This window comes from Homalodisca vitripennis, chromosome 6, assembly GCF_021130785.1.
Source record: "Homalodisca vitripennis isolate AUS2020 chromosome 6, UT_GWSS_2.1, whole genome shotgun sequence".
In the NCBI taxonomy this organism is placed as follows: Eukaryota; Metazoa; Arthropoda; class Insecta; order Hemiptera; family Cicadellidae; genus Homalodisca; species Homalodisca vitripennis.
Genome location: NC_060212.1, coordinates 118826717 through 118853222, shown reverse-complemented (window position 1 = coordinate 118853222; position 26506 = coordinate 118826717). Strand labels below are relative to the sequence as shown.

Genomic DNA, 26506 nt, shown 5'->3' with positions numbered 1-26506 from the left:
TTCACATCATGTTGAAATCTCTCATAATACAATGAAATTCATGGAATATTTCAGTCTTGCTGTGGGAAACTGTCTTCAGTCAACAGATATTCAACTGTATGTTTGATTGTCTTGTTAGTTGATGGAGTATGGAAAACGTAAATGTATGTTTTAGTTGTCATTGTTTGGGTTAAAAAATCTTTTAAGTTTTTAAACATAAAAAGGGTCAGAACAACGCTTCAATTAAAGTGCAATGAAACATGTAGAACTTTAAAACAACCCCCTAACTTTTAGAATGACTTTTATAAAATTTAATCCATGAAAGATATGCAATTATAAAAAAATAATATGTTTGTACAAAGTTACATAAAAGTTTTATTGAATAAAGGAAATATTTACTTCTATTATTACACTCGCATATTGCATTACTATTATTAGTACTTTGGTTTTGAAAAAGGAAATGATTCAAATCAATAAACGATAAGCCACTGTGAGCAGCTATAGCCACTTCGAGCAGCACTTATGCAATGTAATCTATATATATAAAAATGAATGTTTGTCCTTTATGGAATCGTGAACTATTGGACCGATCATGATGAAAATTTGTACGTATATGTATTTTTCCACGGAGAAGGTTTATAAGCTATGCCCATCCCTTTCCCAATTCAGGATTCCGCCCCACTGGTTACAGAAATACCCATAAGAAATGCATTGCAGCAAACATATGTTAACGTCTTTTCAAATTTTTAATCAGCTGTTCTTTGTAAACATATATTACACTTATAGTTTTAAAGCATAGAGTAAGCTTAAGAGAAACGACAAATTTTGTTTAAACTGTTTTTGCAATCACTGTTAAACATAGACTTTACTATCCAGATAATACAATTCAAATTTGACGTAAAAATTCACCTTTAACTGCAATATTTATTTAATATAAACCATGCTCATGCTTGATCAGAAGAGTAATGCAGATATCATAATTACTATCTTACGTTGGCTACAAATATAAAGAATGTTATAAAATCAACCTTAGTTGTTTTTTTTGACAGAAGTATGGTTCTCAAAACTCCGTGTGTACATATTCTCTCGATCGAGACAACAAAGCAAGCTCAATCGTGGCATCGGAGATATAACTAATTTAATCTAAAATTTATTATAGTAAAAAAAAAATTTACTAAGTAATATAAGGACTTCGGTTTCTTAAGATTTGCGTGCGAAGCCGTGGGTAACAGCTAGATAGAGGCAGGAATATGGTACATACCTTCATAATACGCCCAAGAGGCTCACGATGGAACGACTATCAATTATCTCAGCAATGTTTAGAATGTGATAGAAAAAGAATAAGTGAATATAGTGTACTGTTTTCAACGGGAAATTGCGTGCGAAGCCGCGGGCAACTTTTGCAAAAAATTATTGAAATGCGCAGCAAAGCGCGCCGGGCCCGCTAGTGCCTTATATTGAGCAACCAACTGCCTATCCCATGTCAATATATGTTGTCACTGAGTGGCCTTCTTGACACTGCACGTGGCCTGCTATATCGTAGGCTCATTTTTTTGGGAAATGCAAGCATTTTTTTCAAAAATTAGTAAAAAACATTTCTCATTTATATATTCACATACATAAGTTATAAATAAAAAAATGCCAATGTCTTGTTACTTTTAAATTTTACGAATATATTAAAAATATATATGAATAGCACAATTTTTAACAAGTTGCTATTCAAGTTTTACTTTTATATACATACATGTTTGGTATACGCCACACCATGGTTGCGTAACAGGCTTCACTGAGGTTGCATGCAAAATTTCAAGTCTATTGCTAATTTCATTAAGCTACGTGTGTTACTATGCCACATGGTAACATGTCTTAAGGTTTTATTCAATTTGTTTGCTAAATGTATTTATCCTACGATTTTCTCGTTCCCATCATGGTTACTCATAAGAGCAATGAAATTTACTGTTTAATAATTCAGAAATGATTTTTTATCACGAAAAATGACAAAACATACATTTATGTTTTCCATACCTCGTCAACTAACAAGACAATTCAATGTAGGGTCAAATACCCATTGTCTGAAGACAGATTTCCACAGCAAGACTGAAATATTCCATGAATTTCATTGTATTAAGAGAGATTTTAACATGATGTGAATCCAGAAACCTTTGTTTGTTTGATTAGAGCTACAAGGCTTCATTTCAAATTAATGTCAATAAACTGCTGTTTGTTTTAATTTGGATCTGAAACATTATTGCCAAACTCGTGTTGACAGATATTATTTTTTCGACCCATCAAGTGATATGCTTCGCTTACACTCAGCCAGTCAGGCCTTCCTGACCTGATTGCATTTAACAGCTCACGTATCCATAAGAAAAACGCAATGACCAAACTTCACTATAGAAAGTAGTTTTTCTCTAAAAAATACTAAAGCTTTAAATTCTATAAATCAATTACAATGTGAGGGATACACAAATTTAAACAAAATTTTAAATAACATTTATATTTACAACAGTATAAAAATACATATATTAACAACAAAACAGCATTGTATGAATAGTATCAATACACGAGTTTTATTAAATCAAGATTGATGAACAAAAAGTACTTAGTGAACTGTATTTGGTTTGTACATCCAAATAAATTTAAATTGAATGCAAGAGATCCAGGTTCAAGTCTCAGTGAAGTGAGTGCAATTTGCTTATCAATCTTCATTTAGAGAAAAACCAACATAATAGTACATATGTTATCTTCTTCTTTTCATCCCAGAAAAAAACTTCGATCGAGCCAGTCCCTTTGGAGGAGGCCTCATAAGCTGCTTACGCTCCTCGTGATGTTTGGCAATCGCTTCTGCATTCCTCACCCCCTTCTGGAAATAAGAAAACGTGGTTTAATTTATAGATAGCTTAATTTTAACACAACGCTTTGAACTGGATCTGATACAGCAATAATGGAAATTACTGACTTTTGATTTTTATCAAACTTAACTATCTCCCGGTTGAAGTATCATAACTTTGGAGGTACTGGGGAGGTAGCGGGCCAGTACTTTGTGGTTTTATTATTTTAACAACTCTAGTCAAACAAGTTTGTTACATACTATACATTGTTGTAAATATTATTTAATCCTCTGAAATATGGTGCTATTTGAAAAATTATTGAACTTATTCTAGTGAATACAAAGTGCCGTCTTGGAACCCGTAATCTTAGTAGTAAAGACTGAACAAGCTAATGGGAAAACAAGGTAACAATAATGATGTCAGTAAAACAGTTACATTACCTTTTTGACTGTGAAAGTCATTTCTCTGTTGCCTGTTGTAAGGACTCTGATGTTATTCTGATATTCCTGTTTCAGCCTTTCTTCAAGAGTTGCCCTGATAACAAAAAATTTAATTAATTTACAATCAGATTTATTTTATTTCCTTTTCATTTTATAAAATTTATTTACAAAGTCACTGTGAGCTATTAAACTCAGTCAACATTAAAAGTTGTTGTTGTATTTAAAAATAAATATTAAGTAAAATAATGCTACGTAATAATGGAGCTACTTACATTAACCAAACAACAACTAACAGTAACTCATGTTTATTGATCTATTTTGTCAGTGGCATATATAACTCTATTATTGGTTTTACTTAATGGACTTCTTTCATGCCACTTAATATAGTGTAGTAAGACCATACAAAATTAGAAGATTCTACACCAAATAATCTAAACAGTTGAATGCTTTACTTAGACTGAGAAAACGTAATTTGAAATGTTGTAGTTGAGGTTAACTAGAATTTTGATAAAAACTATGTTTTACCCAATTTTAAAACCGATATATCAAGATATGAGCCTGAAATTGAGGAACTGTTTTCCTCTTTTGTTTATGGAGCAAATAAACTTTGGGTGCTTTCTAGTTTTGTTAGCAAAAATCCCCTACATAAAGACTTACTGATCACTTGTGAGAGGTCCAGTCACTTCAGTGACGCAAAATTTGAGCAGCTCTAAACTCACATCAATTCAACATGAAGATGTTGATTTTAGCGAGGTTACAGTGTAAAAACCTTTCTTGTAAGATAAGACGATAGAACAATAGACCTAGAAAGGTGGCATTGTCAAAAATAATTGTTTTCAACAGGTTCTTTTAGAGTGGTTTGTCTAGCTATACACGGTGATTCACGAATATATGCAGACACTATGGGAATTCATCCTACATGTAAAAATAATGAAAAAAAGTTTATATAAACATGGGGCCGGAAATACTTTACTAGCGAGTTAAGGCTAGCAAAAGATTTCGCCCATATTTCAGCTTACCATGTAAAACAAGGTCTTCCTGAAATTCTGATAAGGTATATTAAAGGGCGAATCCAATAATTTCTTATAGGGTTTCCCCTGATAAATTGAATAAAACAGGTTCCAGAACTGTAAGTTAAGTAGTTTTTGAGAAAACCAATGTCAAATGCAAAAAATGGAATGAAAAAACCCATTTTTTTCATCTTTGAGCAACAATAACTTTGTTACTTCACCAAGAAACATATCAAAACTTTTAATGCAACTTGTAGAATATTTTATTCTGAACAGAACTGTGTAAATGAAGTACACAGAAAGCGAATAAAGAAGATATTGAAGACTTCACACTGTCTATCTGGGTCTTCTTCTATCTCTTCTGCAATATTCATCAACCACACAGTTAATATAATAACTTAAACTACTACATTGCAGAATATTCCACAATTTTGATCACCTAATTCTACTATGTTTAGAAGATCTATGACATTACACCTAATTTTCGGATACTACTTTTATTCTTTATATTGTGAAATAGACATTACCCAAATTCGAAAAATGATACATTACTTTTTCGTCTGTGTTTATAAGAATTTCTTTTTATACTTTAATCCAAAGCAGTGGGGGTTACTAGGGCTTCAGAGGAGATTAACTTGATTTAAGATCACTTCACACCGGAAGTTATTGAATAAAAATGAATAAGACAAAATTTAAATAAATTAGATATGCCTAATTCAAAGTAAAACATACAACTGCTGTATTTCACATAAGTTAAATTGCCATTAAACATATATTTTTTTAATTTTGGAGGAAGTGCTATCTCCCTTGCCCCCCTCCCCCCTAGTTACACCAATGATTCAAAGAACAAATCTAAAGTTTTGGAACATTCTCTGGAAACACTGTGTACATATAAGAAATTAAGATAACATGTTTTTAAGAATTTCTAATAACAATAACGTACCTTCATCAAACAGTTCAAAACTATAGTCATATTACTCGGCAATAATAAGGAAAATTAAAAACAGGACAAGTAGTTCATTTGCGTTGAGTATAGCCCAGCATTGCACTAAGACAGACCTTAAATCCCATGGCTTAGACCTAGTATTTAAGACAACAAACCACACGAGGAACATTTTGAGATGTAAAGAACTTGAACAAAAACGTTCAGACCGGCATTTATAAACTGACTTGATCCGATTGCCATAGTTTTTACATCAGACAGACAGGCAGGTCGTTTATCCAAAGATTTAAAGAGAATTGCCCGAAACCTAAATTACATAAACAGATTTCATCATTTGCTCAACACTTGATGGATGAGAACCACACAATAAACGGAATTCATAAAAATATGCTACTGTTACATCAGTGTCGCAAAGACAACAAATCAAACACGCTTGAAGATTATAAAATTTATAGATATTCTAAAAGGAATTTATTAGGTGAACTCATGTTAAATGAGAAGCTAAAATTCAGCTCACATTATTTGTGCAACACATTACTCCATCGCAACAGCGTCTCGCCAACCGATTGATCAGTTGATAACGTCGATGCACCGAGAACTGGAATCAACTAGTGTCAGTTGTCCTGTCTTCTGCTGGCCGCAATGTTCTATCATGTTTAATATTCGTGTGTTAAAGGCCTATCAAATGTTGAGTTTCTCGTACTATTTGTGGAGACAATAGTTTGTTGTGCTTGTACTAGGTTCGTGAATTTTAAACTTTGACAACTCCAGATGGATGATTCTCGCTTTTAATATTTATTGACACTAGACGATGACTTATTAAAAGCCGAAACTATAGTGGTGTATGACAACAGTTTGAACTCTTTGACGAAGGTACGTAGTTAATGTTATTAGTAAATCCACAGTTCAGGACTGTATAATATGGAAGTTAAAAAGAATTTCTTTTCACTAACTTGTTAATTTGATGCCTCTTAGGCGCACTAACTCCTCCAAATTCCTCTCCAGCTTTAAGTTCGTAAAATTTGGGTTGCCGATGTTTTCCCTCTTCTTGCCCTTCTTCCTCCACTTTTTTCCGCTCCTCCCATTCCTTCTGCCGCCTCTCCCTGGTGATCTGTCGGTGAGTTCTTCTAAGTTCTTTGGACAGCTCCTGGTCATCCTCTGAACTCGAGTCTTCCATACTCTCACCCTCTGAACTTGCCTTTCCTTCCTCTTCATCCTAAAATAGTCATCCACTTGTAGTAAATTTATGTTAGAAAAAAAAATCATGAAGTGGATAATAATAATTATAGAAAACAAATCGTGTAAAGATGTTATATAAGGTGACTCATAGGGTGCAACTTACCTCGACTGGTTCAAACTGCTCTGCTAGCTTCTTCTTCATCTCTTTAACTTTGGCTTTGTCCAAACGTGACAATACAGGATTTAGCAATCTGTGGACATAATATTGAGTTAATCCCTATAGAATAAAACTTCCACATGAAAAATGATGCACGTATGTTATCATATAAGTATAAATATGTATTCAATATAAAAATTATGAGAATAAAAAAATCATCTTAAATTAAGATGCTTGATTTTTGTATAAAGAAAGTATAAATTGTCCATATCATCAACATTCTAAGGTAGGCTTTGGGTAGAATCTGTAAAAATCTTATTGGCATTTTCATCATTGACATTGACAATAGAGAGATTTTCACAAAGAAAAACCCCTAAAAAAAGACTAAAACCCCTAACTTTCTAAACAATGCAAACAAATTAAAATTTTGGATTTACCTGTACTCCTCAGCATTTTTGTCAACTTGGAAGTCTGGATTTTCAAAAAGATCTTTAAATCTGTCGTCTGCTAAGAGATCTCCTGTATTTTTCTTCTTTTTCTTCTCATTTGACGCATCATTCATCAACTTCAGAGCAAGATCCTTGTTAACTTTAGGTAGTTTCTGAAATAAAATAATATTAATTACAAAAGTAATTAAAAATCTTAAGTAAGAATGTAGGGTTTGTCATATGTACCAAATGTTTACAAATTTTAACATATACATTCTTTAATCAGAAATTTAGTCCAATAAGTTTAAAAGTGTATGATACAATGGTACTAAATGCAAAACTAACCATGGATGGATATAATAAATAAATTTGCTGCATGAATTAATTAAATGCTCACTCAGAAAATATTAATTGGATGTAAAAATTGTAAAATTATTAACCTCTTCGTGTTGTAATAAACGGGGTTATTTTTATTTGAAAATGGCGGCTTAGCACGCAATTTCGTAGACTTTGCACCTAAATAAGCACTTCTGGTTCGATTGAATTATATTTCCAACGCCAATGTTGAGTTTGATTTCTTACCACAATCAAGGAAATATGTTAAAAAGTGTATATTTATGCCCATTGTAATTTACTCCGGTCTTAGTATTTTTGTTACATAGTTGGTTTTGCCTTGTTTCCGTATCAAGAAAAAAAAAAAAATATATATATATATATATATATATATATATATATATATATATATATATCACACATATATAGTGAACTAAGATGGGTTTTAACAGTCATTACATTTCTAGTAAAAGTTAGATTGTAACTTTTATATCTAATACTTAATATTTCTTAAAAATGTATAGTTAAAAGTACATTAACAATGACACTATTTATATGTTTGTTTCTTTATAATCTGAAACATATTTTAAATATTTTAGAACATTTTTAGATATGGAATTGGTACTTTAGTTCAAAAGAACAGTGCAGCAAACATTAATCGAGCATAGTTCTTGCCCACTGCTTAAGAGGGAGTCTTTAGAATCAAATTCTGACCATGTTTTAGGACATTTTCTAATGTAGATGAGTACTTATCTAATCACTGAAATCTAAAATGGCGTGAAAACTTATGGTTACTCCTTAGAGAACTTTACACTATAAATGTAAACAAATTGAAGATAGAGGTTATATTAAATAATCATGTGCTTATGCTGGCAGAACACAATGTTTACTCAGAACAGTTGATTATATTTAAAAGGCTTTTTTAAATAATGTTTTGCAACTTTAGAGACAAAGATAAGATTTTTCACTGCTTTAGAGACCACTGGGGCGTAACCCAGAGGGATTTTCAAAATAGGAATAGACCTTACGAATGTTCATGTAAAATGTCAGTACAATCGGTTGAATAGTTTTAGCGTGAAAGTTAAACAAACAAACCAAGGCACTTTCACATTTTTAGTTGACAAAAGCAATTAAAAGGTTAACCAACAATACAGATAAATAAGCACTAACCTGAATTTGAACTCTATTTTTACGCTCCTCTTCAATTTTCTCTCTGATCTTCCGTCGGCGATATTCTTCAAAAGCGAAAGGCTCTGCTACAGATTTAGCCTTACGATAGAGTCGGATGTCAATGAAGTAGCCATGCATGTAGCCTCTCAGCAAGTTCGTTCCTAACAAAAGTCAATTAAAATATTAAACAGTTAGTTCCAAACTTACTAAAGTGTTTAACCTACCCTGGAATGTTATATAAATTTCGTTAAATCCGTATTTATGCTTTCTTTTACTTTGTAAGGATCTATAAATAATTTAATGTAACAGTTTTGATAGGATAGGTATGTTTGGATTCACTGGGATTGGGTAGAGAAATTGTGGCATGAAATATTTCACTTCTAGGTGTGTTTTTAATATCTATGTATTGATAAGGAGAGGAACTACGTTACAATTTGATAAAGACTTCCTATCAAAACTCTTGGTTAGGTTAGTTGACAGAATTAGGGAGCAAGTCTGTTTGTCCAATCCAGGGAGAAAAGTACTGCCAAAATTAGTCATGCTACGCCTTTTTAACCTACTTTCAAATTCATGATCTCCCCCCCCAAAAAAAGTATATAAACATGGAATTTATAGAAATGAGAAATTGGTTATGCTTTTGCACTTGATTTGAAAAATTAAATCAATTAACCCTTTCCGAGCCAATGACGTTACTAGACGTCATGCCTAAACTAGCGCTAAAAGCCAATGACGTCCACTGACGCAAAATCAATTTAAAAAAAATTTTATTATTTAAAAGCATTTCTGGGTAACAAAATTAGTAAAAACTGTTAAACAAGGGAAAACGTTTGTGTCTATTTTTAAGGTCACGGCTCTTGTTCGAGCGACAAAATGGCAGGCGGCCGGATGTTCCTAGTCTCCCGCAGAGCCAACGACGTCTACTGACGCGCGCTCAGTCTGCCTGTAGACTTCCGTGAGGTAGATGTTTATTCGCCCTTCCATTTTCGATCCGTGTATTTATGTTTTCAATTTTGATGTTAATCAATATCTTTAATCAATGTACAGTGTAGTTTATGTATTACTATCGTGATGTAGGGCTTTATTGTGCGCAAGACGTGCGCGTCTAAGCCTGCCTTGTATCCTGACCTGTGTTTTGAGCTGTACCACACACAACAAACCTATGCATAAGGATCACATATATGTAGCTCATTTTCAATAATTATCATTTATAAGTTTTCTCATGTTATAATATTGTAAAATGTAGTGTGTTCTTAATTTTATACTTGGAAAATTAAAATTTTTTTAGTTTCATTGCTTTTATTTGTATATATAAATTTTTACTATATTCTTTATATTTTTTCTAAATAAAAATTACTATATGCTTGTTTTTTGTAAGATATTAAAATAATTGTGTTCAACTATTGTTAATTCTTTATATGAACACATAGAATGTCAAAATTAATTTTTTTCTGTGAAATTATGATTTTACCATTTTTTGGCTGTAAATTAACAATAAGGAGTAAACAAAAATATTTTGTCGTTTTTCTTACCTCTTATGTTATAAGAAATATTTAAAAAAAATTGGTTTTGGTATATCAGAATTTTTTTATTTTTAAGTTGTATGGCTCTTAGGAGTAGTTTTGGTTATTTATTTGTGGCTCGCTAAGGGTTAAATATAGAAGAAAGGCGGCTGTAGAAATTGCACAAATATTTTAAATAGCACTAAATCTCACATCCAATTAGCTTAGATAAGACTAGTAGTACAAGCAGCTGATTTTAAACTAGAAAATAAATATAGGATTTAATAGACCAGCAATTATAAATTCTTCTGCTAAAAGTAAAAACCATTAATTACACATCAAAATTACACAAGGATTGTACAAAAATGTATGAGAAGTAAAAGACAAATACAAGTGCAGAACTAAACAGGGTATTACCAATAAGATGTGAAAGACCAAGATCTTCCAGCTCGTTTTTGGTGACGAACTTGTAGTCATCGTATACTGTCTCCATCACGGTTTCCTCCAACTCCTCTGTCAGGTTGTCGAGGAAACCACACCACTTGGGTGCTGGGCCTAGACTCTGAACATAAAATATCTAAACTTAGAAAAAGAAGTGAACCTGATTGTGTTTTATAACTAATTTTGAAATAAGGAATCATCAATTATTTAGAGTTTAATTTCAGAATCACCTGCTTCTCAGCCCAAGGTGATCTTACAATATGTCAATTGAGTTTTGGTTCTATATAATCAATTCCATTACACAATGTAACCCTCCAAATGATGACCGACGGCACAGACGTTCATCAATACCGCTTGTGAACTAATAAAGACGGCACAGCCGTTGGTCAACTTTCCGCTATTATTGTGCAAAATCCATTTAAGTTATAAAGAGATAACTTGCACTAGTCGAATCCTCTACTCATAAATACCAATTAATTTTATATAGAAATATTTATATTTGTAATATTCCTCATTGTCAGCTGATATCAATCCAAATGCTGTAAAGCATACACCTGACGGACTATGCAGCTGGTGATGCGCTGCACAGCCTTGACATTCTTTGTTGCTAGGTTATTATGTAGGCTAGTTGTTTATAATTAAATGTTGTGTTGTGAAATGGGTGATCCTCGTTGTTTAAATTATATACGTGAACTATTGGATGATGAAAATATTAGTTCTGATGATGAACTATCAGCAAATAAAGTGCAAGGTCATATTTCTTTGTCAGATTTATTGTCCGGTAGTCTGGATGATTATAACCCTGTGGAATGTGAGTTGGGATGTGAACATTGATAGTGACAGTGAAAACAATTCATCATTATCTGATATTCCTCTTGCCCAAAGAATTCATCAAACACCAACATGGATGCATGCTGCCAAAAAAAGTAGTACATACTTTACACTTTTATCAAAAATCTTTTTTGTGTTGTAAATAAGTATATATGTTTTAATCTGTTTGTTCACTACAAAACTGTGTACATTTTTACATTTCCAGTATCTTCCTATGTCAAGTAATGTGAAAGTTACATGGAGTGAAACTTTGAAAACAAAAAATTTACAATATACATTTTTAAATTTATGTACAAATAAAAAACAATACTCTAGTAAGTGCATATTTGTATTATTTTACATTTGTCTCTGGTTTCTAACAAACAAATTGATATTTAACACCTATTACTTACCATTTAGCACATATTTTTTTTTAACCCTTTTAATGCTGACGTGCACCGCGAGCGCTCGTCACTGTTTATTCGAAAAATGCCGACGTGCGCTGGGGGCGCTCGTCCGGTTTTTGTTATATTGTAGTTTTAATTATTGACCAAATGCCACTAAACTTTGCATACTGTATCTAGACACTACTACTATTGATACAATAAAATCTTTTTTACTCTATGCTCAACATGTGATGACGTATATCAGCTGTTTTCAACCTCATTTACGTCCACTCATTCAGTGAGCGTCTTTGGTTGCTGTGGTAATACGTTGTTGCTAGGTTATGTTTTAATGGGAATTATTCGTGCTTTTCTTTTGTTTATTTCAGTTTGCTTATATTATTATTAGTTTTGTGATTATTGTTAATAGATTTGACCATGAGTAAAAGAGGGGGATTCATACTTTGTGCTTCTGCAAACACAAGTGTTAAAAAATTTTAAATTATGTACCCTATATTGTAAATAATTAATTTTAATTTTATGTAACCTACTTTCTTTATGATTTCAACAAACAGTTTTATACATTGGGCTAAACAACACGTGTAAATAAACTGATTTTGAATGAAACTGACCAAAATATATCTTATTGAATTTTACTGTAAAATGTGGACTTTACAAGGTTTTCGATAAAATGCTGTAGCTTCTCTATTTTTCAAGATAAGTTCTTCAAATTTGGTGTGTGTGTTAACAATTAAATATAGTACAATTGTCAGTAACTACTTTCTAGTTAAGGCTAATAATAAAGGCACTTTTATATGTTCAAACTCATTTTTTTTAAGTTTTTATTTTTGTTTTTTACAAATATAAATTTGTAAAAATTTTAATACTCATTTGTTTTAAACACTCCACATATTACATAAAAAACAACACCTCAATGGATAAATTCCTTCAATAAATAAAAAAGTTATACATTTTTAAAAAATAGTTGTCAAATTATGGAAAAAGGGCATTCTTCGCATGTACTTTTTGAAAACAGGCTGGCATTTTTCGCATGGTCACTGAAAAAATGTCTGGCATTAAAAGGGTTAATATCGGAAAATTATGTTGCACAAAGACAAAAACCAGTGTATCATTCTGGTAGTTTTTTCACCATCAATCAGAGGGTTTAATTAATTCCTGAGGTAAATACCAACCTTACAGATCGCCATCCTAACACAATTATTGTGTGGTTTAATATCTGCTAATTTATCAATCAACACTTCTCACTTTATAGTGATATTGTTGTGAATTCGCAAGTGTTTGAAAGAGGATTGAGAATTTAGTAAAGTACTAAAAGTATTGCTCTTTTGTCCAAACAGAATAAACCCAATTGAAAAGCCATAACAACTAAAAAAATGTTACACAAATGAGATGGTTTAGTACTCACAGGAATATAGTAGGTGAGCAGTTTGGGGGCTTCGTTGGCTATGAACATGAGACCAGAGTTGGGTACCGAACACAAGTTGTTGAACTGAGTAATGTTTCCCGCCTCTATAGATGTGAACAGAGTTCCCTGTAGCAGATAACAATTGTTTAATACTGATATTGCACTATTCTTCACTTATACATAGTGTAATCCTAACCTTGAAAATAGTATTAATCTTATAGAAATTCATCTTCAGCTTGTGTTATGACAGAAGTTGAAATGTTTTAGAATCAGTAATCTAGCAATTACAAGCATAGACATACCCAGTAAGGGCAGCTGCTCCCCCCCCCCTTAGGAGCAAAACAAATAAGTAAATGGTTATAATAAAATGATGATACAATATTATACAGAGTGATGATGAATAATGAGTTGTTTACAATACTGAAATGGCGTAAAAATCTAAAATTATCTAGAGCCATATTTTCTCGGTATTTTGAAGCAGACCTCGGTTTCTGGCTAAATTTCAATAAATCATCACACAACGCTAAGAAATCGGAATAATTTTAAAATATTTCATTATAAGACATTATACAGCTGGAATTCCATTTCATATGGAATCTAATTGTTACAAGACATGTTCAAAATTTTGGGCAATAATATTTAACTTGCATCCTTTACAAATTTTCAAATTATTATTTCTTATTGTTGATTCATTTGGATGGTTTTAAATCATAAGAGAAAACTAGATATTTGATTTACAATCCAGAAACATCTTGTAATTTGGTTGCAAGCACAATAAACCAATATATCTTGTATGATAAGTTAAATAATTATTTCACACTACATGTTGGTTGTTACCAAATATGCATGAATGGTATTCTTCAAGTTCAATGCTGGTTTTCAGACTGAGCATGGTGATTTTCAACTTTGTGTATTAGGAAGAAAACTTTGATGAGGATGCTTGTGTCTTCAAGGGAGGATCAACGTTATGCTTGTCTTATGGAAAACCACAACATTTTCTGGCTTTCAGAAATGCTGCTGAGAAAATAATTAGAGTAAAAACACATGTGCTACTGAACTTATTTATTACACTGAGTTTAAGGATACGTACAGAATCCTTGTTCCATATCTTGATGACAGAAGAATCCATGCTGAGAACATGATCCTGACAATAAGCAATGTCTCGGATGGGCAAACCGTACATATGATCCTTGACACGTAAAGGCTTGTCTGAACGCACATCGTACAGCAGGACCTGACCTGACGCTGTGCCCACACTCAGGTTCAATGCTCCGTGAAATTCCAGGGCAGTTACCGATGGAAACCCAGACATACTGTCAACAGCACGGTTACCAATCAAGAAATTTCCAAAATCAATAATTTGAAAACAGATCATACATATGTTAGTTTTAAATAACAAAATTTTATTTTAATGTTTTATAATTCAATAGTGAAGTATTAATTAACATAAATATTTCTATTTAAGAATTTACTAATACTAGCATAAATAGTTCTTTTTCTCAAGAAAACTGAAAAAATGTTTTTACAAATTTTATTTGGATAAAATCTTTATTTGTTTTATCGCTCCCAAAAACAAGGAACTTACATATTAAGTACAAAATTTCAAAAGTATCAGCAAAAGTGGTGTGGCAAAAATGAGCAAAATTGAGGCAATGATAGTTGTATTATCTAAGATTAAATAGTATAACTTGGTGTATTGAGGTTTGTGGAGATGGTGAGGGTAGAAGTATGAAAGTTTTATATCTAAAACTGTCATTGTTTTGTTTGCTAAATCAGGCTTATTACTACTGTACAAAATTATTTATATAAAGTTTATTACATATTTTACGTACAACAAGACATAAGATTTCCATGGGGTATTGAAATTAACTTTTATTATTTAAAAACATATGAAGGAAATTTGGGCATTAGGAAAGTAGTACTTTCAAAAAATTAATGAATATGGCATAAATTCCTATTAAAAAGAGAATAATATGTGAAATTTGGTATTTAAATTTAACAGAATTATATTCTATGATGCCATATTTTGAACAATGTCTCCAGAAATGTTAACAACATACTGAAAGAGAATTATAGTATTATTTTGCGGACCATTGAAAAAAATGTTTTTTCAACAAATTTTTCTCTTTTTACTTCTCATGTAAAATATAATAAATTATTATAATATATTTTTGTATAAATATACACATTATAAATATAAACTTATATAAAAAAATGTTTTTCAATAATATTACATGTTTTGACTTTATCTTCTAAAAAGATATATAGAAAAATAGCACTCATCAGATCACTTTATATGTACAGCTAAAAATGAGTAACCAAACCAACTTGATTTAATTTATCATACTAAAGAAATAAAATATACGATTTTTTACAATTTCATATTTTTTTCGGAAATTGCATGTTTACTCAGTGTTACTTGTGAAATCAAATTATATAGGCTTATCGTTAAATAGAAGAGTAGTGATATAAAAGGAAATATAAACATATAAGGAATAATACAAAAAATAACTAACAAGTAATAAAGTCAAACAACGTACCACACACTTAACAATAATAGCGACATACATAGAAGCATATCAAGTTATAATGCAACAAATTATACTTTCAATACTGTAAGTAAAATACTGTCAATAATACAGTTCACTATTGTATTAAAATTAATTTTTTCTTGATGATCATTTTGGTATAGCATAAATAAAAGTTTTGCTCTATTTTATACTTGAAATCAATCAATTTGTGAATGTCCATATAATCGAACACTGAGAGTTTATGTCGATACCATAGACACTCATACAATTGGATGCTGGGATTTTACACTGATTGTCTAATGATAAAGGTGTTGGGAGCAAAAGGGTTAACAGAAAATGTTTCAAAAACTGTATCCAAACAAATAGAAGATCGTACAGTCAAGTTCTCAAGTACTACTCACTCAGGGTTAGTGTCGGGGGTGATGGCACTAAGGGCACAGTCCAGGAGCCCTACTCTACCCCTACTGCGAGGATCCCAGGCCTCCACCTTGCCCTCCCTAGTCCCTACAGCCACTAGCCTGTGGACAGGGTTGATGGCCACTTTGTTGATCTCGGAAGCTTCACTCATGAATGGATTGAGAAACTGTCCCAACTCCAGGTTCAGTCGGTAGATGTCACTTCTGCACAAAGTTTAGCAAGATAATTAAACAATTATAACAGATAGATCCCAGACCATCACTCTTAAAGTGGTTTGACAAAGAACAAGAAAAACTACTTATAATGATCACTTGTGATTTACAAATTTTTGATTTCCTTTTAGAGTACTAATTTAGTGGTTGGTTCCAAATAGTTCTTACAGTTCAGATGGAAGAAGTAATAGATTATATGACAACTGAAATATTATTAATTTATTCTCATAGGATTTTAATGTACTCAATATTTAAAAAAACTGTTAGAGATACAAACACGTTTTTTTAGACAAGTTTAGAAAAAGTTATAAGCATTTCAGAACAGTTTTTGATTTTTTTCTCTATGTTCAGAAATAATGGAGTTCTGAATTGTTTAAAGTTTGAATGTCTACTATTAATTGAACAAAATGGTGTACCAAGCTAGCCAACAAACTTATTTAAGATATTTATAAAATCAATATTTTTAAGTAAGTTTCAACTAGTTTGGAATATTTATTGTTTCTACAAGCTATGTTTTATAGCATATAAAATAATATGGGAATGGGATAATGAACTTTTACTTTGCAGACTGGCAATACTGCAGCTGGGAAAGGTAATAACAGACGATTAGCTCAGTGACAGAAGACTTAAGTTTAAACAGAGTTATGTGCAAAATGGTATTAATACTGTGTACATAATGTTTTGAGCAGAAGATATTTTAGACACTCCTTTGAGAGTAAAAGGGTATTTTAATATGGTAATGGCAAACATGTAAAAATACCGATTCTCAACGGTAAAAAGAGCATTTTACTTAAAGATTAATCCTTAAGGTGTTAAAAAACAGTGCAACATACTATAAGCATTAAATGTTAAAAATACAAAATATGATAATTTTTTTTGTCTTTGTTAGACAATGAGTAAAGAAGTGTAAAATCTAAAACATACTCAATTTTTACCTTAATTTTCAACAACTCCAATACAATTAATAAATATCACATTATGCCATAAATTCTCTTTGTTCATATAAATCTTTTTCTGTTGCAAAAAATAATTTTCTTTGAATAAAACTTAAGCTGTAATAACTTATTTTGCTAAAATTCAATATTAATACTTGAGACGGATTCTTGTACTTTTCAACTCATTACTTAACATCACCATGATGTGGACCTCATCGGGTACACAACTGGCTTTTAAAAAGCATGTAGTGCACCTGATGGGGTACACGTTGCCATGAATTTCCTTATTGCGTTTTTATTGTTAGCCTGTCTTGGTGGTTTGTTGAATGTGATCCTGTGCTTAAACTCCTCAGACTCTTGTGTACCCAGTCGGAGCCCGAATGCTAAATTTTTAAGGTATCCCTTGGGGTACACAGACAAAAATTTAAAAAACATATTAAAATATTTTTTTTTGCAAAATTTCGAAGTCTACATGCATTTCTCGTTACACTTAGATAAAAAAACCATCTAGGATTTTTACCATTATTATTGAAAAATTTGACGGCAAATAAAAAAGTCCGGAAATAAGCCTTTTCGAGAACATGTTAAACTAATATTATAACATTATTATATTTGTTGAGGTATTACAACTAAATTTGTACTATTTTAAAACTATAAAAACCTAATTTTTGTAAAACAGTGTTTATATTTTTACACTCGACTTACTCACCCTGAGCCCACCAGGTAAAGATCACAGGTTGATAGGTGATATCGCATGTCTCTGCCAAACTTGGGGATTCGCAGACGGAAGTAACGGCCACCAGCACTGTGGAACTCTACATATCTATCGCATTGCAGAAATACCAACTGCAAACATCCAATACAAAAAATTTACCCAAAATTCAAAACTAAAGATTTAAACAATTTGGAATTCATTAAATACATACTGACCAAAACTAAACTTTTTAATTCAGCATACGAAAACTACAATTTACTACCAAGAAAATACACTTCATTGCCACTTATTACAACCGGTACTCATTTGATTTGTTTGTTTGCTTTTGCAGATTAAAAATGTATTATTTATACATTTCTGAGATTTATTAAATAAAACACTAATTTGAAACTCATAATAATACTGTACAGTACAACCTCAATTGTCCAGATCTCTGGTTTATCCAGATCACTTTTACATAGTAGAGAGAGTTCAATTTTTATAAGAATAAACAATTATTTTTGAAGTCACAACATACTTTGTTTTAACGTTAACATAGGTTCAGAGTTCAGAATAATGCGTAACAACACACGTACATCAGACAGAAGGATTCGGAGTCCTGACATTGAACTCTGCGAAGGGTCGATCCCAGTTAGGCCGTGTGCTGGTAAGGGCATGATCACAATCTTCTTGTGGTTTTTGCCAAAGACCATGAGTGACGGCATGGCCTCGTATACAGTAGAACCCCTCATATCCGGCCTCGGTTTTACCGCAACTCGGTTTATCCGGCCACTTCCCGGAAGGCAATATCGAAATTTATTTACCACGGCTTGCAGACGCGCAGCTGCACGCACTAGTCTCCCACGACTCTTGCGTTATTTTGGTGGATCTATTTGTTTACATTTTCCTGTGTTGTCCTCAGTTGAGCTAATAGGTTTAACCTGTAAACAGTTCGTTGATTATTTCCAGTGCGGTTAGTACAGTACAGCACAATTGTTTTGTTTCGTCAAGTGCTGTGTACTGTAGGTTGGTTTATCCGGCCGAATCGTTATCCGGCCAGGGGCTCGGTCCCGTGGTGGCCGGATATGAGGGGTTCTACTGTACTCATTTTTGTTTTTGAGTCTTTGCTCACAAGACATAAAATAGATGTTGGCACGCACTTGGGACATTCACCTTAAAGGCAGTTAGGATAATCTCACAGATAGTAGCTTCTCACCACTGGTCACATTACCAAGTAAGTGCATGAACCAAATGTAAGAGCCTGCAATTCTTCTCACAATAAGAGATATATAGAAGAGCTTTTGTGCTAGCCTTACCAAATCTTAGGTGTGTTCATACTAATTCTCTCTTCATATTGAAGAATAGCTAGAAGTCGCACATAGCTAGATCAGGTGAGTAAGAAGGGTGCTCTATCATTTTGATACATTTTTAACAGAATACTCCAGTTTTTATTGGAGTGTGAGAAGAGGCATTATCGTGGTGCAAAATTCTAAATGCTGAAGAACTTCTGGCAAGTATTGTTCAGTGTACCAACTTGCTCTGATAGTCCATTGTGCCTCTAGCTTAATAGCCTTCAACAGGCCCTTACTCCTGGAGAAAACAGAGTACATTACTTTTATTCACCGATTTTTGTTTCTTGACAGTTACGGGTGATGACTCGTCTTCAAACTGTATACGTGATTCTCTCCTCGAGTTGGAACGTCATAAAATGGTATGTGCGTCTCATCACCAGCGATAATTTAGAAAATAATCCAATGACCACCATTATTAAGCAGTTAGAGGGTTAACTGGCTTATTCTCACACACTCAGCTTTTTGTGTATCTCTCAAATCATGAGGTACTCGTTTCCTGATTTTTAAAAACTTATGCAATATTATTCGCACTGCTGTGGATTTAAGCCCAAGAAAAGCTTCAATCATTAAATAAGTGGCGTGTCTGTCCTGTTGGATCATAGTGTGCACTCAATCAACAATTTTCTTACGTGACAGTGGAAAGTGGTCTTCCTGAACGTTCAAAGTCTTGGAGGAAACTAGGACACCTTCAAAATTCCAAATACCACTTAAAAACAGTAGCAAGAGACGGTGCTTCAGAACCAAAGCCAGTTTTTAGACGTTCAACGCGCTCCTCTTGAGACTCACAAGTGACAGTCCGAAAATTTTCTCTCGATAACACCATGACTTCACAAACATTTACCTTTCTGAACAAACAACACAAGTATAATGATGAACCCAACATAATATCAGGCATTGATAGGCATTAGGAAAATCAGATAAGAATGACAATTTTATTGCTGTATGGACTGTCAGTCGGTAACTCGTATTTGAGTAATTTTTGTATTACTATTGCAAAACTCATCATCAGAAAGGTAAAACTAACCTGCCTCATGACAGTCTAAATTAAGCCCATTCAGACCGCATTACGCAACCAACCACCACTTTGTTACATTATTAACAATGTTGTACTGTGGTAGGCCTTCAAATAGTTGATAACTGTAAATTTGGGGAATGTAAATGGTTGAATTCACATCAACAATAAGATTGGTGCGATGATGACCTACATAGAAATTATATCACTTCTTGTCCCTCAGCGATCAGTAAAAATTCCTCTGATGCCTTGAAAGATCTTCAATATTGCTACCAAATGTAATCAAAATTCAAGCAAATGTAAACAGTTTCAAAAGTTATTTAAAGGCTTACTGATCGGAAAGGCTTTCAACAGTCTCCACGAGTCTGTCGTGATACCCATGTCTTGATTAGACCGATTTTTTTTGTAGTGGAATAACTTAAAATTGTTAAAAGAATTTATTGTGTTTTACTTTTAAATTGTATGCTCTATTGTAAATAGTTGTTCTGTTGCTTTTTTATAATTACTTTTGACAATGATGTTTTGACTTACACAGAAAACCTTAGAGTTCTATTGAGTGAATAAATAATTCTTAATCTTATTAATTCTACGTTACTACCTCACCTTAGAGTAGTCATCTGACAGAACCTGGAAGGTGACCACTTCAGAGTCAAAACACCGCTCAAACTTCATGGACAAATTGTTGACGTCGTAACATCGTACTCTGGGCTTGTAGATACCAGTTGTGAGAATGTAATTGTTGTCTGGAGACAGTTTCACTGACGTACTGAGACCAGGCATGCTGAAGTCCTGTATCAGCTCTATCCTGCGTCTAACATCTGTGCCAAGCCATCAAACTGTTACTTAGATTCAAAAACTTATTCATTAATAAATTAATAAACCAGTATATAATGTAAAACATAATAGTAACTATACACAAGGACATTAACTCTTTGGCTGTTTTTCAACGATATATTGTTGTGTGTCTTTTTCCAGAAAACTGTTCCACAACGATATATCGTTATGTGTCTTTTTTCTGAAAACAGTTTTCCAATGATATTTCATTTTTGTTAACATTATTTTTTTCATTAAATTAGCGTATCTACAGGGTGTTCAGTAAAAGTTTTCCAATACTTTAGGATTTTGTTCTACACATAAAAACGAGCAATAAAGTTAATATGAAGTTATGTTTTTTTATGACAACACTACAATATGTTTAATTAATTTAACCACTATTTTAATTTTGTTTACATTTTAGTATGAAAATATAGAGTAAGCTTGATAGTAACAACACTTCTTATTTCAACCTTTTCTGTGACCACTGTTAAGCACAGAATAAGAAAATTAAAAGTATTTGAAAAAGTATACTTTTAACTGTACATTTTAGCAAATATTAAGTGAGCAGTGCTTGATGAGTACTGTAATGCAGATATAAAAGGCAAAGTAACTATCTAACTTTTACTATAAATTTAAACCCATCTTAGTTGTCTTTGGACAGAAGTAGGCTTCTCAGACTGTATATGTATACATATTTTCTTGATCGGGAAACAAGGCAAAATCAACTATGGAAGAAAAATACAAAGACCGGAGTAAACTATAATGACCATAAATATACACTTTTCGAAAGATTTTCTTGATCGTGGCAATCAGGCAAACTCAACATTGGCGTTGTAAATATAATTTAATTGAACCAAAAGTACTCAAGAAATTGTGTGCTAAGCCATGGGTAACTGCTAGTATTATAATAAAGCTGAATGGTTTGACTGATTTACTGAAGAATTGGACACTTCATAATTAAATAGGGCTATGAAACAAAACCAATCTTCTATCTTTTGTATTTTACAAACATTTTTGAAGAGCAGTCACAATGTAACTAAAAGAATGGGAAAGTATTTTTTAACCAACCTCAGTCTCAGTACTTCAAAAAGCCTTAAACTTTAAGAAATTGGGCTCCTTTGTCAGCATTATAATAAACAAGCAATATGTAATTTGTTTTCCACATTCCTAATTAGAAACCCGCATACTATGGTAACAAATTTTGAAAAAATTTAAACTGTTTATTCAAGTTGTTAACAGGGTTCAAAAGTGCAATTATATAACTCAATAATTCTTTAAGAATTTAAAGTTTTTGAAGCACTCTTGGGATATAAGAGAGCCAACTAACTTTTAGATTTAAACCTGTGACTGCTAGGAATATCAATACTGTATTAAGCTTATTGAAAAATAATTATTCAAGTGGAATTGATGAAATATCAGTTATACTTTTGAAATCTGCTAGAGAACATTTGTGTGAAATACTGGCACATTTAGTAAATTCATCATTTATATCTGGCATCTTCCCTGATAAATTAAAAATAGCCAACATTTTTCCGATACATAGAAAGGATGACAAAAAAGAAATGTCAAATTACTGTCCTGTATATCTACTTCCCTCAACATGAAAAGTTTATGAAAGAATCGTTCACTCTCAGCTAATGGCGTTTTTAGAGGTACATAATCTATTAGACGATAACCGCATGAATTCCGTACTGGTAGATCGACAATAAGTGCTGCAGTACAATATTTAGAGTCGATAATAGATTCTGTTGGTAAAGGGGAACATGCGCTAGGTATTTTTATGGACCTTTCAAAGGCTTTCGATAGCGCAGACCACTCAATTTTAATTAAGAAATTAAATTGTTTAGGAATAAATTCAACAAATTTAAAATGGTTTCAATCTTACCTTACTAATAGATTTCAATATGTAGAAATTCCTTCGATATCCTTACCAAATAAAATCTCGAAAGTATCCTCCAAACTCAAAAAAATAGTTTTTGGAGTTCTGCAAGGTTCAATTTTAGGACCATTGCTATTCTTGTGTTACTTGAAAGATGTGCGCCTTAGTTTAAAACACATTCCCCAGGAAAACCTTTGTTTATATGAAGATGATGCAAATCTCAAACTATCATCTAATTCAGTAAATGAGATAGAGAGGCTTTCATATTTGGAATTGAATAACATTAATTCTTTTTAAATGAAAATAATTTAAAATTAAATATAAATTAAACAAATTATATATTTGTTAAAACCCAACAAAAAAAGGAAATAATTGAGCCAATGATCATAATAAATAACCAACCAGTAACAAAAAATCAGAGTACCAAATTCTTAGGTCTGACTAGTGAAGAAAATCTCAATTGGGATCAACACATACAGTTGTTGATTACAAAATCAAACTCAGGAATTTATGCTTTGACGAAGCTGTCTTTTATCTGTAGCACTGATACATTGAGGACAATCTATTTCTTTATATGTGACCAAATCTTGATGAAAAGCTCCGGACACAGAAAAAATTTCTAAGAATTATGTTAGGACTAAAAATAAATGATTCTGTGAAAGAGTATTTTAAGGAATTGAAATTTTAACTGTCTATGGTCAATATATAATGGGTACAATTATGTGTTCTAAAATTAAAAACTTAAATACTGATATGACCAACGTAATTCATTTGTATAATACACGTAATAAAAATGATATTTTAATACCTCACCATAGACTAAATTTTTTCACAAAAAACCAACATACACAGGATACAAATTTCTTAAATCCATTCCACTTGCTATCAAACAAGAAACAGAACATAAAATATTTAAAAGAAAGCTTAAAGCATACTTGATGGACTAGGCTTTATATTCATTAGATGAATATTTTGATTTACAAATCAGGTAGTTTTACTATAGGCTTATTTTATATTAGTTTTTAGCTAGTTTAAACTGGCACTATTCAAATGTTACATCATTGTAACTAAAACTAATAAAGATTTTTTTTACTTTGACTTATCAAATTAAAGACTTTTTTCTAGGTAAAAAAAGCATTCATAAATGTTCACACCACCCAAGATGTGCAGATAACAGACCTATAATGAAAAATTTACCCAGTATTTTGTAAAGGAAAATGTTTAAAAAAATACTTGAAAGAATTACTATAAATTTTTATGTATTTCACAGGGTATCAAATCCCGTGACCGTGGAGCCCAGGTGAGACATGCTAAGTTGCCAGCTCCTTGACGAAAAATCCCAGTTCAGTAGAGATTCATTCAGATAATCACATACTTGGTGACACCAGTGTAGGGGTGCCCTGTCAATAAAGTTGTCTTCGTGCAGCCTCGGAAAACAACTAGTTTTGTAACATACCAAGATACTGCTGACCATTAACCGAGTTTCTATCAAAGAAGAATGTGCCGTCAACAGATAATCAGAATACCACATAAAACACATTGACTTTGGGTAAATGTGGTACATGTCGAATCACTGCATGTGGGTTCTATAGGCCCCAAATTTGAACATTGTGTTGTTCACCTGACTACCAACATGGAAATTCGCTTCATCACTAAACACAACGTGTTGTGTGAAGTGTCATCATTGTCAGTAGCATCAAGAATCTCGTTACAAAGTGCCACATGTTTGCGTTTGTCATCAGGACACAGAGCTTGTAACAGCTGTAACTTGTACAGTTTCATAACTAAACACGATGCAATTGTGCAAGTGTTATCATTGTCAGTAGCATCAAGAATCTAGTTGTGCCACATGTTTGCATCAGGACACAGAGCTTGTAACAGCTGTAACTTTTACAGTCATAACTAAACACATGCATTGTGCGAAGTGTAATCATTGTCAGTAACATCAAGAATCTCGTTACAAGTGCCACATGTTTGCAGTTTGTTACATCAGGACACAGAGCTTGTAACAGCTGTAACTTGTACAGCTTTCATAACTAAACACAACGTGCTTTGTGTGAAGTGTTATCATTGTCCGTAACATCAAGAAATCTCGTTACAAAGTGCCACATGTTTGCGTTTGTCATCAGGAACACAGAGCTTGTAACAGCTGTAACTTGTACAGTTTCATAACTAACTGATGTCTCAAAATATGCCAAATTGTTGTAACTCCCAACTGACAACACAAGTTGATTTTGAAGGACAATCTTGGAAAGCAGTTTGTATTTGTGCAATGTACAAACTGGAACACGAGGGTGGCCAGGACTCTTTCCTTTACATACGCAAACTGTCGATACAATCTGCGAATGTTCCAGCCAATTGGAGGAACAATTTGGTTCTTCAACCTTAAATGTCTTTGTACTGTAATCTCAGAATTGCACTTTGCAAACTTGAGAACATAAAATTATATTTAATGCGGAGTAGCCACTTTAAATATAACAGTTACCAAGCAAAACAGAAGACATCTGACATCCAGTGGCTTTTAATATACACTAGACTAAGTATTCGTTTCTCCAATAGTAAAACCGAGGCACAGCGATCGATAGTTTGGACAAAATAGTACTCTGTAATTCGTATATTCTTTTTGAAACACCCTGTATTTCCCTGTGATTACCAAGGCTTTATATTGTAATTGTTTCACTTGATTCTTTTTTAAATAGTGAAATTCAAGCCAATGAAGGAATTTATTATTTAGTACCATTTATCTTTACTGTCACAATTATGAAGACTTACAAATAGTGCCTCTTCGAAGCACATTTATGAACTTAGTTCTGAAACTTGTACCAGCAGAGTTTGTTAAACTACATACTTATTTCAAATCTTCAATCGTTACTTATAAATTTTAATACAGGCAGTGTGGGTGATGTCTTTAGTCATTATGTTGACCTGATGAGTCATGTTTGCAGCTGCAGCTGTTTGGTTGCAAAGAGCAACGTTTGGTGCTTTCGTTATCTACCAATTCCTGTCATAGCTTACTGTCAATTAATCAGATACACTGTTTTTGTTATAAAAAATGAAAAGAAAACCCATTACAAATTTTAATATACAAGATAAATATTTTGAAACATATTATTTTTTTTTGCATTTGGGTGGTTTTTATTGATTATTGATTAGCAGTGAACGTGTTATACAACAAAGTTAAATTACACTTATTTAAAAAAATGTTAAGTTGAATTAAAAACTTACCAATATCTTTATTTTGAAGAGCCCTCCTTTTGCGATCTGATAGCCACTGGAAAAACAAGATAATTTATCACTTAAATTATGTAAATGACAAATTACAAACTTTTAAACATTTTTTAAAGCTAACAGTTTCTATTTCTCATTTGATTTAGGAATGATGTGCAGACTAGTTTGTTCATGTAAGGGAGTTATACACTGTCCTGAGACAACAACCATTTCAGAACTTTTTGCTCTAAAGATTTGACAAGTCATGAATGTTTGTGTAAGATAAGGAGTTATACTCTTTCCTGAGAGAACAATCATTTCATATCTTTTTACTCTGAAGATATGTGCTTTTGAAAGGGATTAGACCCTTCTACTCAGGAGATACTAGAAGCTGCAACAACAACATCCGAGCAATATACATC

The 26506-nt window shown here is 32.3% G+C and overlaps 1 protein-coding gene across 1 annotated transcript in view; it reads right to left on the bottom strand.

The window, feature by feature from the left end:
- Positions 1-2460: 2460 nt before the first annotated feature.
- The window catches only part of LOC124364822 (nucleolar protein 10), a 35590-nt gene continuing 11544 nt past the window's right edge, over positions 2461-26506 (bottom strand). The window contains exons 2-14 of the mRNA XM_046820598.1: positions 26103-26148; positions 20786-21000; positions 17834-17970; positions 15962-16180; positions 14120-14342; positions 13030-13155; positions 10387-10531; positions 8471-8631; positions 6977-7140; positions 6546-6633; positions 6157-6419; positions 3251-3344; positions 2461-2842 (exon numbers count right to left, since the gene is read on the bottom strand). Coding sequence (XP_046676554.1) covers positions 2720-2842; positions 3251-3344; positions 6157-6419; positions 6546-6633; positions 6977-7140; positions 8471-8631; positions 10387-10531; positions 13030-13155; positions 14120-14342; positions 15962-16180; positions 17834-17970; positions 20786-21000; positions 26103-26148 — 2004 coding nt within the window. The 3' untranslated portion in view covers positions 2461-2719. The remainder of the gene's footprint in view (positions 2843-3250; positions 3345-6156; positions 6420-6545; positions 6634-6976; positions 7141-8470; positions 8632-10386; positions 10532-13029; positions 13156-14119; positions 14343-15961; positions 16181-17833; positions 17971-20785; positions 21001-26102; positions 26149-26506) is intronic.